The 13,081-nt window shown below is 46.4% G+C and overlaps 1 protein-coding gene across 5 annotated transcripts in view; it reads right to left on the bottom strand.

Annotated features, from left to right (window-relative positions):
* Positions 1-13,081, bottom strand: part of obscnb (obscurin, cytoskeletal calmodulin and titin-interacting RhoGEF b) — a 112,178-nt gene that overhangs the window by 76,949 nt on the left and 22,148 nt on the right. For all 5 annotated transcript variants that reach the window (XM_066716242.1, XM_066716243.1, XM_066716245.1 and 2 more), the window contains exons 14-27: positions 12,655-12,930; positions 11,502-11,777; positions 9,996-10,271; positions 8,843-9,118; positions 7,337-7,612; positions 4,989-5,264; positions 4,399-4,665; positions 3,505-3,774; positions 2,800-3,066; positions 2,369-2,635; positions 1,776-1,888; positions 1,057-1,210; positions 518-679; positions 62-166 (exon numbers count right to left, since the gene is read on the bottom strand). In XM_066716242.1, the coding sequence (XP_066572339.1) occupies positions 62-166; positions 518-679; positions 1,057-1,210; positions 1,776-1,888; positions 2,369-2,635; positions 2,800-3,066; positions 3,505-3,774; positions 4,399-4,665; positions 4,989-5,264; positions 7,337-7,612; positions 8,843-9,118; positions 9,996-10,271; positions 11,502-11,777; positions 12,655-12,930 (3,261 nt within the window). The remainder of the gene's footprint in view (positions 1-61; positions 167-517; positions 680-1,056; positions 1,211-1,775; positions 1,889-2,368; positions 2,636-2,799; positions 3,067-3,504; positions 3,775-4,398; positions 4,666-4,988; positions 5,265-7,336; positions 7,613-8,842; positions 9,119-9,995; positions 10,272-11,501; positions 11,778-12,654; positions 12,931-13,081) is intronic.

Below are 13,081 nucleotides of genomic sequence, written 5' to 3'. Positions count from 1 at the left end.
TTAACCCCCTCAAATGAGGCGAATTAAGACTAAGCTGAAAGCCGCAGCTGTTCTCCATTACCTTTGACCTTCAGCTTTGCTGTGGATGAGGTTTTCTCTGCAGTGAACTTGATCTCAGCTGCATCCTCTGGCTTCACAGACTTGAACAGCAGCACGTACGTTCTCCCTGTTATGCAGAAAAGGAGCAGCAATAGCAGTTCAGATACTCTGTACGGCCCTTGTGCTTAAACCTTTAGAAGAAGACATCAAAAGAGCTTCAGAAATACAAATAACCAACTGAAAGCCAATCACTATGAAGTTTACAAAACAAAAGCCTATTGTCTTACAGTGAAAGTGTATCTTCATCCTAAGATTTCCTAATCAGATACCCCTTTTTTATGCGAATCAATTTTCTGAAGATGCAGCTCATTCATTCAGTCCCACCATGCTTTCTCCGTTGCTTTTTCATAATACAATACAATCCCCAATCAGTTCAGGGTTACCAGTTCAGCTCCCGAGCCCCCTAAGGAAAACTCACCCTCCTGTCTCATCTTGATGTTGTCTCCGGGCTTCAGTTTGGCATTGTTCCTGTACCACTGCGTCTCCACCTCGTCGTGGGAGATTTCACACACAAAGGCCACGCTCTCCTTCTCCACCACCTCCACGTCCTCCAGCGGCTTCAGGATCTGAATATCTCGGGCTGAGGAGGAAGGCCATAGTGTCAGCAGGGGAAGTGCTGTGCTCAATTGCCAATAAAACACACAGGGAGGTAATCGCTGCTGTGTGTGACTTGGGAAACGAAGAAGAGAAAGGTATTTTTCATTTTCATTATTGATTGTTTCAGGTCAAAGTTAACATGACTTCACTGAAGGCTGGTAGGCCAGTGTCCTTTAACGTCACCACTGAGCAAAGCCAAACCACAATAATGATCACTAGCCCTCTGACCTCCTAGACTTAATATCTTGGCACAATCAGACCCCAAATTCTATAAAAAGACAAAATGATAACATCTATACAGACAGCTTATGTGGGAATATATGCATACAAACAGATGTCTCATACAGCTCTGTCCCATACCGTGTACAGTGAGCTTAGCTGAAGTCTTGTCATCAATCACATCACACACATAGACGCCCTGGTCCTCATAAGCACACTTGTGAATCAGCAGGCTTCTCTTGCGGCCCTGGGAGATAATCCCCATCTTCTTGCTGGGTTTCAGCTCAGCACCATCCTGTAGAGACATGGCAAGAAATCAGGAGCGATCTTCAGATGGACAACAAGAGCAGCCACTTGCACAAAAGTCACCTGAGTTAGGTCACCCGAGTGGAATGAAATGTGCTACAAGCAAACTGTAAACTCTGCACTACAAATCAAATGGAAAGAACACAAGACACCAAGACCCAGTTTGCTTGTCCCATTATTACTGTGTTAGCATACTGATCCTTATTGATCACCTCCCACAATATGGTTTGAAAATATGATACATACACGCACAGTCATATAGCACAGACTATATGAAGAAAGAGAACAGAACCTAAGTGAGTACAGATATGGACTTTATAGAATCAAAGGCAGCAGGAGATCTCTATCCCACTTAGAAGCTTGTTTACATTGTAACAGTCAAGGCCCAGTTACTATAGCTATTATAACATTAATAAAAATTAATGTGTTTTGACCGTCTTGGGAAATCCCAGTTTGCTATTCAATCCCATTACTTCTTTAGCAAAACAAGCTGGACAGAAACTATGAATCATGGGTCATTTCAGTGTAACTTATAATCAGATGCATCCAGCTACCTTGAACCACTTGACATCTGCGATAACTTTGGAGAGCTCACACTCCAAGGTCACCTTCTCCTTCTCGGGAACGCTGATGTCCTCCAGGGCTTTAGTGAACGTCACTGCAGGCTCTGTGGACACAGCAAAGGCATGGGCCATATTCTCAGCACCCAGTCACAGGTCTAAATAAACAGATAGCATCCCATGCACAATGAACACCTAGACCCCCAACCTTGGGGAGGAAAAGGCAAACGAATGAATAAAACGTGGACAGTTTGAAGTGGTTTCTGTGTTGTTAAAGTGAGAAGGAAGCCTAGAAATGCACATCCCAACTATGCTATTGAACCATAGGCAGAATGACAATTATACAACCTACCAACCACTCAAACAAGAAGAACGAACATAATATTTGCAATTTTTTTGTGGTTACTCCATGTCACACCTGCCATTTAGTGTATGCTCGACCTTTTTGTATGTTTGTAGGTTTGTATGTTCCATTGTTTGTGTGTTCTTCAATGCCTACAAGGACGCAAAAAGTAATCATCACTGATCTCGCATCTGCATCGACCACTGTGGCGATGCTGATCTTGACTTCAGGAGGATGACGATACCTGTGACAGTGAGTCTGCCAGAGGTGTGCACCCCTTCGGCCTGGAAGGAGATCATCCCCGTGTCCTCAATCTTGAGGTTGGACAGAGTGAGGGCGTGTTTCTTGCCCAGCACGGTAATGCGCGTGTTGGCCCCAGGTTTGAGCCGAATCCCATCTCTGGTCCAGAAGCCCTCCACATCCGGCAGGTTGAGCTCCACCTCGAAGGTGACGGTCTCCTTCTCCTGCACTTTGACCTCCTTCAGGCCTTGCACCAGCGTGATCTTCCTCACTGCAGCGGAGGAGGAGAGAAGGATAGAGAAACAACAGAAAAAAAAGGCAAACAAGCGATGTGGATCCTTACCCTAGTAGACTAATGCCCACAATATGAAAATGAAATTGGCCCTACAGCTGTGACAGAAGTCTGCACAGTGAGCAAAGAAGATGCGCTCTTACTTTCCACAGTGAGCTTGGCCTGTGTCTTGTCGTCCAGGGTCTCGCAACTGTAGTATCCGCGGTCGGCGAAAGTGACACTCTTGATGACGAGGGTCTGTCGGGTGCCGTCAGCCTGGATCTCAACATTGTCCCCGGGCTGAAGCACCACGCTGTTCTTCATCCACTTCACCTCGGTGGAGGGCTTGCTCAGCTCCACCTCCAGGGACACCTCATCCTGCTCCTGCACCGTGCGGTTCTCCAGCTTCTTCTTGATTGTCACCGGCAATTCTGTGAACGAGCATCAGCACAAAGACACAGGGAGAGAAAAACATATGGTCATGAGCAGGAGTAGGGGATAAACAGGCCCCACAACCACATCCGCGAAGAACCTTCTATGATTGTTTGTTAGAAATATGTGGATATCCAAGTGGATTCCTTGGGTTGATTTCAAGAAGCGGTTGAATGAGAGACTTGAATTAATAAGTATCTAGAAACCAAATGAGAAAGGTGAGCTGGAGCTCGATTTGTAACCTTTGATATGCTCTTATGTTCTCATAGCACACCTTGCTTCTTTCAAATAATGTTTAGTGTAACTCTTTTAATACTAACAAATTATGTATGTTCCCAGGTTCCCTGCTCTGCTCTGTGCTGAGAAAAGGCAGTTTTGAGGCCTGTAAACCAACATCTGACACTGAGATAAAGTAAGAAAGGGAGCCAAGCCCTCACCCTGCACTTGAAGGTTGGCTTTGGAGACTTTCCCCTCAGCCTCAGCACTGATCTCCCCTGCATCCTGGTGGCTCACGGTGGTGATAGTCAGCATGTGGTTGGTCCCCTCGTGCGTGATCCTGTACTTTGGACCGGCAGTGATTGGTACTCCGTCGCGGGACCATGTCACCTTGGCATCGACCGGGGTCACACTGCACTTGAAGGTGGCGTCCTTTCCTTCCACGGCCGCCACGTTGTTCAACTTGGAGGTGAATCTAACCACGCGAGGCACTGCAACAGCCAGAGTTCATATCAGAACCTTCCCTCAGATGTTTCCTAACTCCCTATGCCCTGTTCAACACCAGATAAACCCATCTATAATAATAACTAAGTCATCTGTATCTGTACGACTTGTGTTTAGGATTGTTTTGACTCTCCTGCTCTGATGTAGCAATCGATATATATTCTGCCCCTAAACTTGCAACAGCCTTAACTGCACCTAATCACACACTGGATTCTGCACTTGCTCTTTGGTCATTATTAGTCTTATTAGCTTACTATTTATTACTAAAGCTGTATATAGTGCTTTCTTGCTCTTTGATGAACTGTGTCTACTTTGTAACCCTTGAAGTTACCCCGAGCAAGGGCCTCTGCTATCAGATACATATGTGTTGGAACTTCATGACATGCCAATTACATTAGTAGGGCCTATAAAAACATATCGAAAGGCCTGTACCACTTACCATTCCTTGTGAGGCTTCATTACTTTATGAGGAATCTGCAAAGTTTATAAGCTCTGTTCTGTCTCACTGCATTGCATTATCAGTGACAAGATGGGTTGAAAGTCATTACACTTTGTTGGGTTGGCAATTAAAAAACCTAGAGCTGGAAAAGTGCAGTGCATAGACCCCTGACCTTTCGTGGTGACCTTGGCAGAGGTCTTGTCATCCTTCGACTCGCAGCTGTACTCTCCCTCGTCCTCCTTTGTCACCCCCGTGACCATGAGGGTACGCTTGGTGCCGTCCGCCAGAATCCTGAGCCTGGAGCTGGGCTTGATCTCCTTCCCATTGCGGCGCCAGAGCACGTCCCCGCGGGGCCAACTCAGCTCACAGGTCAGAGTCAGACTCGCTCCCAGCTCGGCCGTCGCACCCTCCAGCTTCACAGAAAACCTCAGCGGGGGCTCTAGAACACACAGGAAATTCTGGAAACTTCAGACTTCAAACATTTCAAGAAAGAAGATGTTCTTACCTGTATCATAACTCAGTCTGTTACATGCAGGTGATTCGACTTGCCTACGAATACAGGTTAACTCTTACGTCTTGCACAGTGTGGGTGTCTGATGCAGAACTATTGACGAACAAATACAGTGATATTTAATAAGCATGCAAAGTATTAATCTAGTCGATGTTGCATTAAATTGGTATGATTGGTTTATTATTTATAAATCAAGTAAACATTAACAGCACTTTTTAAAGTTTTCCTAAACAGTGAGAGTCTATACTGACCTTTAACCTGAACTTTGAACTCCAGCTTGTCGTCTGCAGTCTGGCAGGAGTACGAGCCGCTGTCTTTGCCCTCAGAAGATTTCACCACCAGGGTGTGCGACAGACCCTCCTTCATCATCTCGTACTTCTTCCCCTCTTTTATTTCCACACCATCCCTAAACCAGCAGACGGCCGAGCTCTCGGAGGTCAGCTCGGTCTTCAGGGTGAAGCTCTCACTCTCCTGGACTGTCACGGTCTCCATCACTGCTGCCTTCCTCTGAAATTTGGCTGCGGGTTCTGTAGGAAACAACCAGAAAAAACAGGACTTTTCTATAAAGGACTGAACTGCAAAATGAATTACCAGAACAGGATTCAGTGGGATCCACGGAGACGATACCCAACATAGAGAGTGGCAAGGGACAACTGGTGCATTTACAGTAACACCTCAACTTATCACAAACGGCTTACACAAGGCAATATATACAGTGAGGGAAAAAACGATTTGATTTGATTTTGTACGTTTGCCCACTGACAAAGAAATGATCAGTCTATAATTTTAATGGTAGGTGTATTTTAACAGTGAGAGACAGAATAACAACAAAAAAATCCAGAAAAACACATTTCAAAAAAGTTATAAATTGATTTGCATGTTAATGAGTGAAATAAGTATGGTGTCTTTTATACAGGTAACGAGCTGAGATTAGGAGCACTCTCTTAAAGGGAGCGCTCCTAATCTCAGCTCATTACCTGTATAAAAGACACCTGTCCACAGAAGCAATCAATCAATCAGATTCCAAACTCTCCACCATGGCCAAGACCAAAGAGCTGTCCAAGGATGTCAGGGACAAGAGTGTAGACCTACACAAGGCTGGAATGGGCTACAAGACCATCGCCAAGCAGTTGGTGCAATTATTCGCAAATGGAAGAAACCCAAAATAACTGTCAGTCTCCCTCGGTCTGGGGCTCCATGCCAGATCTCACCTTGTGGAGTTTCAATGATCATGAGAACGGTGAGGAATCAGCCCAGAACTACACGGGAGGATCTTGTTAATGATCTCAAGGCAGCTGGGACCATAGTCACCAAGAAAACAATTGGTAACACACTATGCCGTGAAGGACTGAAATCCTGCAGCGCCCGCAAGGTCCCCCTGCTCAAGAAAGCACATGTACAGGCCCGTCTGAAGTTTGCCAATGAACATCTGAATGATTCAGGGGAGAACTGGGTGAAAGTGTTGTGGTCAGATGAGACCAAAATCGAGCTCTTTGGCATCAACTCAACTCGCTGTGTTTGGAGGAGGAGGAATGACCCCAAGAACACCATCCCCACCGTGAAACATGGAGTTGGAAACATCATGCTTTGGGGGTGTTTTTCTGCTAAGGGGACAGGACAACTGCACCGCATCAAAGGGAAGATGGACAGGGCCATGAACCTCCTTCCCTCAGCCAGGGCATTGAAAATGGGTCATGGATGGGTAATCCAGCAAGACAATGACCCAAAACACACAGCCAAGGCAACAAAGGAGTGGCTCAAGAAGAAGCACATTAAGGTCCTGGAGTGGCCTAGCCAGTCTCCAGACCTTAATCCCATAGAAAATCTGTGGAGGAAGCTGAAGGTTCGAGTTGCCAAACGTCAGCCTTGAAACCTTAATGACTTGGAGAGGATCTGCAAAGAGGAGTGGGACAAAATCCCTCCTGAGATGTGAGCAAACCTGGTGGCCAACTACAAGAAACGTCTGACCTCTGTGATTGCCAACAAGGGTTTTGCCACCAAGTACTAAGTCGAAGGGGTCAAATACTTATTTCACTCATTAACATGCAAATCAATTTATAACTTTTTTGAAATGCGTTTTACTGGATTTTTTTGTTGTTATTCTGTCTCTCACTGTTAAAATACACCTACCATTAAAATTATAGACTGATCATTTCTTTGTCAGTGGGCAAACATACAAAATCAGCAGGGGATCAAATACTTTTTTCACTCACTGCATATGTGTAAAATTGACCACACCACACTGGCTAAAACACACTGAACTGTAAAATTACCAGGACAAAGAAACAAGAAGCAGACATGAAAACCAGGGAGTTCTCATCATTCCTAAAAACATAACACAGAGGGGATATAAATCTTCAAATGCTGGGGTACGGTCATCCTATATTGATGAATGTCTGTATCTATTCTATTACTATTTCTCTAAAAAAAAAAAAAAATTAAATCTACATGACAGACAGTGTAGTGAAACATGGGATAAATCATTCAGCAGCCAATAATTTACCAAGAGGAGTTCAACACACCACAAAAGCCACGATCTCCAACACTGATGGCCAACGTAGAGAGTGGCGAGGGACAAACAGGAGATAGGAGCACATACCTGCCACCTGGACCTTAAAGACCAGCTTCTCTCCGCCGGCCTCGCAGGCATACTCCCCAGCGTCCTTCTTCTCCACGCTCTCCACCACCAGCCGCCTGTTCTTCCCCTCCGACTCCACGCGCACCTTCTTGCTGGAGCTCAGCAGCTTGCCGTCCTTGTACCACTTGACCTCCGTCTGGGCCTGGGACACCTCACAGCTCAGGGTGGCCTTCTGAGAGGCCGTGGCTCTCACCTCCTTCTGCACCGAGTCCTTGTTGGCGAACGCAGCCTGGGGCTCTGGGGGGAGAGTGTGGGGCATCATCACAGCCCTCTCAGTCCGGCCACAACCTCCACATGGGATGGGACTGGACTGAACTGTACCAGGGAGTCTCTGAAGCATCAAAGTCCCTTTGAACACTCAATGATCACAGTCATTCTGGGATGAGCGACTGACACATTCAGAGCAAAGTCAACGCAATGAAATGAAGACGGTAAACGATGATGCTGACAGAGGAACTTGCAGAAAAGTCCATTCAAAACACCAACTGATAAACATGCAATTAAATCCATGACCTCCAGATCCACTACACTGAGCAAATGATACAGACATACTGCCCTGATTATTTCTCTGTGGGATAATTAAATTGCATTGCATTATTAAATAAAGTGCACGTTTTGAGTCTAGACAAAGGAAAGCTAAGAAATTGGACATTTAAATGATTTTGAGAGACTTGTCAAGACATCGGGACATTTAATATAAATCCAGGATGTATGGTCACCCTAGTCTTTCATGTTTACGTGTATTAATACCCAAAATAGTGAATGTATTTTGTCACGGCAAACTGTATTGCAGCCCGATGCTGTCCTTCCTCCAGCAGGACTTTCACGATCTTTTCAGACACTTTTAAATGTCTTACTGCTCCAAGCAATTGATCCTGTGTGGCACTTTCCAAACATACATTAATAACTGCTCAAATTGAACCATCTTCACAATGTAAACACACATATTCTTTCTGAGGAAATGTTTGTACCGCATCTCTCGCATCGATAGCGGCCGCTATTACTGTAGTAACAATTTCAAAATGCAGTGAATGTGTCTGGCTACATAAGGGGACTTAACAGTACGTCACCCTAGACCAGTTTGGGACTCAGCTGGTGCAATGTATGAAACAGTGCCTCCTGAACCTAGTTTTGGCACAGGTGGAGGTGCACCTGAGCCACAGTGGAAATGCCTGATCTCAAATGGCCATGCTGAGGTGCACCTAAACATGGCCAGTGGAAACAGGGCATCAGATGTGCGAAAGGGCTCTCTTTGGTCTAATAGTCCTATAAACAAATCTGTAATCCTAACCTACATGAATTCCTACTGGAAAGTGTCAGTAAAGAGGGAGTAAGTCCTTCCGTGCAGTGCAGAAGACACCAGTATTTACCAAGAGCTGCTCAACACACCACAGAAGCCACGATCTCTAACACTGATGGCCAACGTAGAGAGTGTCAAGGGACAAACGGTAGAGACAGAGCCCATACCTGCCACCTGGACCTTAAAGACCAGCTTCTCTCCACCGGCCTCGCAGGCATACTCCCCAGCGTCCTTCTTCTCCACGCTCTCCACCACCAGCCGCCTGGTCTTCCCCTCCGACTCCACGCGCACCTTCTTGCTGGAGCTCAGCAGCTTGCCGTCCTTGTACCACTTGACCTCCATCTGGGCCTGGGACACCTCACAGCTCAGGGTGGCCTTCTGAGAGGCCGCGGCTCTCACCTCCTTCTGCACCGAGTCCTTGTTGGCAAACGCAGCCTGGGGCTCTGGGGGGAGAGTGGGGGACATCATCACAGCCCTCCCAGTCTGTACACAATCTCCACATCACCACCATGAGCACGCTGCTCTGGACTGGATTGGACTGTGCCGGGGAGTCTCAGAGCATCAGATCCCCTTGAACACTCAATGATCACAGTCATTCTGGGACGAGCGACTGACACATCCAGAGCAAAGTCAACGCAATGAAATGAAGACGGTAAACGATGATGCTGACAGAGCAACATAGAGAAAAGTCCGATAAAACAAATGGGTGAATTGAAACACCACCTAATAAACATGCAATTCATCCCAAACCTCCAGCTGTGCATCTCCACAGCCATATCAAACTGATCAAAACAATAACCAACTATGTTGTATACCAGTTGCTTGAGAGTTAGACAAAAACCTCATCCACTACACTGAGCAAATGATAAAGACATACAGCAATGGATGCATTTACAGTAAAACTCAACTCAAGACAAGCCATTTAGAGAAAGCAAACCACTTTTTTTCACAAATAGCTTACAGAACGCTGTATATATTTTGACCACACCACAAAGCCACAACAGAGTGACACGTAATTTAACAAAAGAATAGAAATTAAGAAGCAGAACTTGAAATGGGGCAATATTATTAGTCCTATAAATTAGACAGATGTGAGGCAATATAAGAATAACTAATAACCGGTATCATACATGTGCTAAAAAGCTTTCTCTTGTCTAATATTCCTATAAACAAATCTGTAATCCTAGCCTACATGAATTCCTACTGGAAAGTGTCAGTAAAGAGGGAGTAAATCCTTCAGTAGAGTAAAAGCCAAGATCTCCAACACTGATGGCCAACGTAGAGAGTGGCGAGGGACAAACAGGAGATAGGAGCACATACCTGCCACCTGGACCTTAAAGACCAGCTTCTCTCCGCCGGCCTCGCAGGCATACTCCCCAGCGTCTTTCTTCTCCACGCTCTCCACCACCAGCCGCCTGTTCTTCCCCTCCGACTCCACGCGCACCTTCTTGCTGGAGCTCAGCAGCTTGCCGTCCTTGTACCACTTGACCTCCGTCTGGGCCTGGGACACCTCACAGCTCAGGGTGGCCTTCTGAGAGGCCGTGGCTCTCACCTCCTTCTGCACCGAGTCCTTGTAGGCGAACGCAGCCTGGGGCTCTGGGGGGAGAGTGTGGGGCATCATCACAGCCCTCTCAGTCCGGCCACAACCTCCACATGGGATGGGACTGGACTGAACTGTACCAGGGAGTCTCTGAAGCATCAAAGTCCCTTTGAACACTCAATGATCACAGTCATTCTGGGATGAGCGACTGACACATTCAGAGCAAAGTCAACGCAATGAAATGAAGACGGTAAACGATGATGCTGACAGAGGAACTTGCAGAAAAGTCCATTCAAAACACCAACTGATAAACATGCAATTAAATCCATGACCTCCAGATCCACTACACTGAGCAAATGATACAGACATACTGCCCTGATTATTTCTCTGTGGGATAATTAAATTGCATTGCATTATTAAATAAAGTGCACGTTTTGAGTCTAGACAAAGGAAAGCTAAGAAATTGGACATTTAAATGATTTTGAGAGACTTGTCAAGACATCGGGACATTTAATATAAATCCAGGATGTATGGTCACCCTAGTCTTTCATGTTTACGTGTATTAATACCCAAAATAGTGAATGTATTTTGTCACGGCAAACTGTATTGCAGCCCGATGCTGTCCTTCCTCCAGCAGGACTTTCACGATCTTTTCAGACACTTTTAAATGTCTTACTGCTCCAAGCAATTGATCCTGTGTGGCACTTTCCAAACATACATTAATAACTGCTCAAATTGAACCATCTTCACAATGTAAACACACATATTCTTTCTGAGGAAATGTTTGTACCGCATCTCTCGCATCGATAGCGGCCGCTATTACTGTAGTAACAATTTCAAAATGCAGTGAATGTGTCTGGCTACATAAGGGGACTTAACAGTACGTCACCCTAGACCAGTTTGGGACTCAGCTGGTGCAATGTATGAAACAGTGCCTCCTGAACCTAGTTTTGGCACAGGTGGAGGTGCACCTGAGCCACAGTGGAAATGCCTGATCTCAAATGGCCATGCTGAGGTGCACCTAAACATGGCCAGTGGAAACAGGGCATCAGATGTGCGAAAGGGCTCTCTTTGGTCTAATAGTCCTATAAACAAATCTGTAATCCTAACCTACATGAATTCCTACTGGAAAGTGTCAGTAAAGAGGGAGTAAGTCCTTCCGTGCAGTGCAGAAGACACCAGTATTTACCAAGAGCTGCTCAACACACCACAGAAGCCACGATCTCTAACACTGATGGCCAACGTAGAGAGTGTCAAGGGACAAACGGTAGAGACAGAGCCCATACCTGCCACCTGGACCTTAAAGACCAGCTTCTCTCCACCGGCCTCGCAGGCATACTCCCCAGCGTCCTTCTTCTCCACGCTCTCCACCACCAGCCGCCTGGTCTTCCCCTCCGACTCCACGCGCACCTTCTTGCTGGAGCTCAGCAGCTTGCCGTCCTTGTACCACTTGACCTCTGTCTGGGCCTGGGACACCTCACAGCTCAGGGTGGCCTTCTGAGAGGCCGCGGCTCTCACCTCCTTCTGCACCGAGTCCTTGTTGGCAAACGCAGCCTGGGGCTCTGGGGGGAGAGTGGGGGACATCATCACAGCCCTCCCAGTCTGTACACAATCTCCACATCACCACCATGAGCACGCTGCTCTGGACTGGATTGGACTGTGCCGGGGAGTCTCAGAGCATCAGATCCCCTTGAACACTCAATGATCACAGTCATTCTGGGACGAGCGACTGACACATCCAGAGCAAAGTCAACGCAATGAAATGAAGACGGTAAACGATGATGCTGACAGAGCAACATAGAGAAAAGTCCGATAAAACAAATGGGTGAATTGAAACACCACCTAATAAACATGCAATTCATCCCAAACCTCCAGCTGTGCATCTCCACAGCCATATCAAACTGATCAAAACAATAACCAACTATGTTGTATACCAGTTGCTTGAGAGTTAGACAAAAACCTCATCCACTACACTGAGCAAATGATAAAGACATACAGCAATGGATGCATTTACAGTAAAACTCAACTCAAGACAAGCCATTTAGAGAAAGCAAACCACTTTTTTTCACAAATAGCTTACAGAATGCTGTATATATTTTGACCACACCACAAAGTCACAACAGAGTGACACGTAATTTAACAAAAGAATAGAAATTAAGAAGCAGAACTTGAAATGGGGCAATATTATTAGTCCTATAAATTAGACAGATGTGAGGCAATATAAGAATAACTAATAACCGGTATCATACATGTGCTAAAAAGCTTTCTCTTGTCTAATATTCCTATAAACAAATCTGTAATCCTAGCCTACATGAATTCCTACTGGAAAGTGTCAGTAAAGAGGGAGTAAATCCTTCAGTAGAGTAAAAGCCAAGATCTCCAACACTGATGGCCAACGTAGAGAGTGGCGAGGGACAAACAGGAGATAGGAGCACATACCTGCCACCTGGACCTTAAAGACCAGCTTCTCTCCGCCGGCCTCGCAGGCATACTCCCCAGCGTCCTTCTTCTCCACGCTCTCCACCACCAGCCGCCTGGTCTTCCCCTCCGACTCCACGCGCACCTTCTTGCTGGAGCTCAGCAGCTTGCCGTCCTTGTACCACTTGACCTCCATCTGGGCCTGGGACACCTCACAGCTCAGGGTGGCCTTCTGAGAGGCCGCGGCTCTCACCTCCTTCTGCACCGAGTCCTTGTTGGCAAACGCAGCCTGGGGCTCTGGGGGGAGAGTGGGGGACATCATCACAGCCCTCCCAGTCTGTACACAATCTCCACATCACCACCATGAGCACGCTGCTCTGGACTGGATTGGACTGTGCCGGGGAGTCTCAGAGCATCAGATCCCCTTGAACACTCAATGATCACAGTC

This window comes from Amia ocellicauda, chromosome 2 (genome assembly GCF_036373705.1).
Source record: "Amia ocellicauda isolate fAmiCal2 chromosome 2, fAmiCal2.hap1, whole genome shotgun sequence".
NCBI lineage: Eukaryota > Metazoa > Chordata > Actinopteri > Amiiformes > Amiidae > Amia > Amia ocellicauda.
This window is presented reverse-complemented; position numbering and strand designations above follow the sequence as displayed.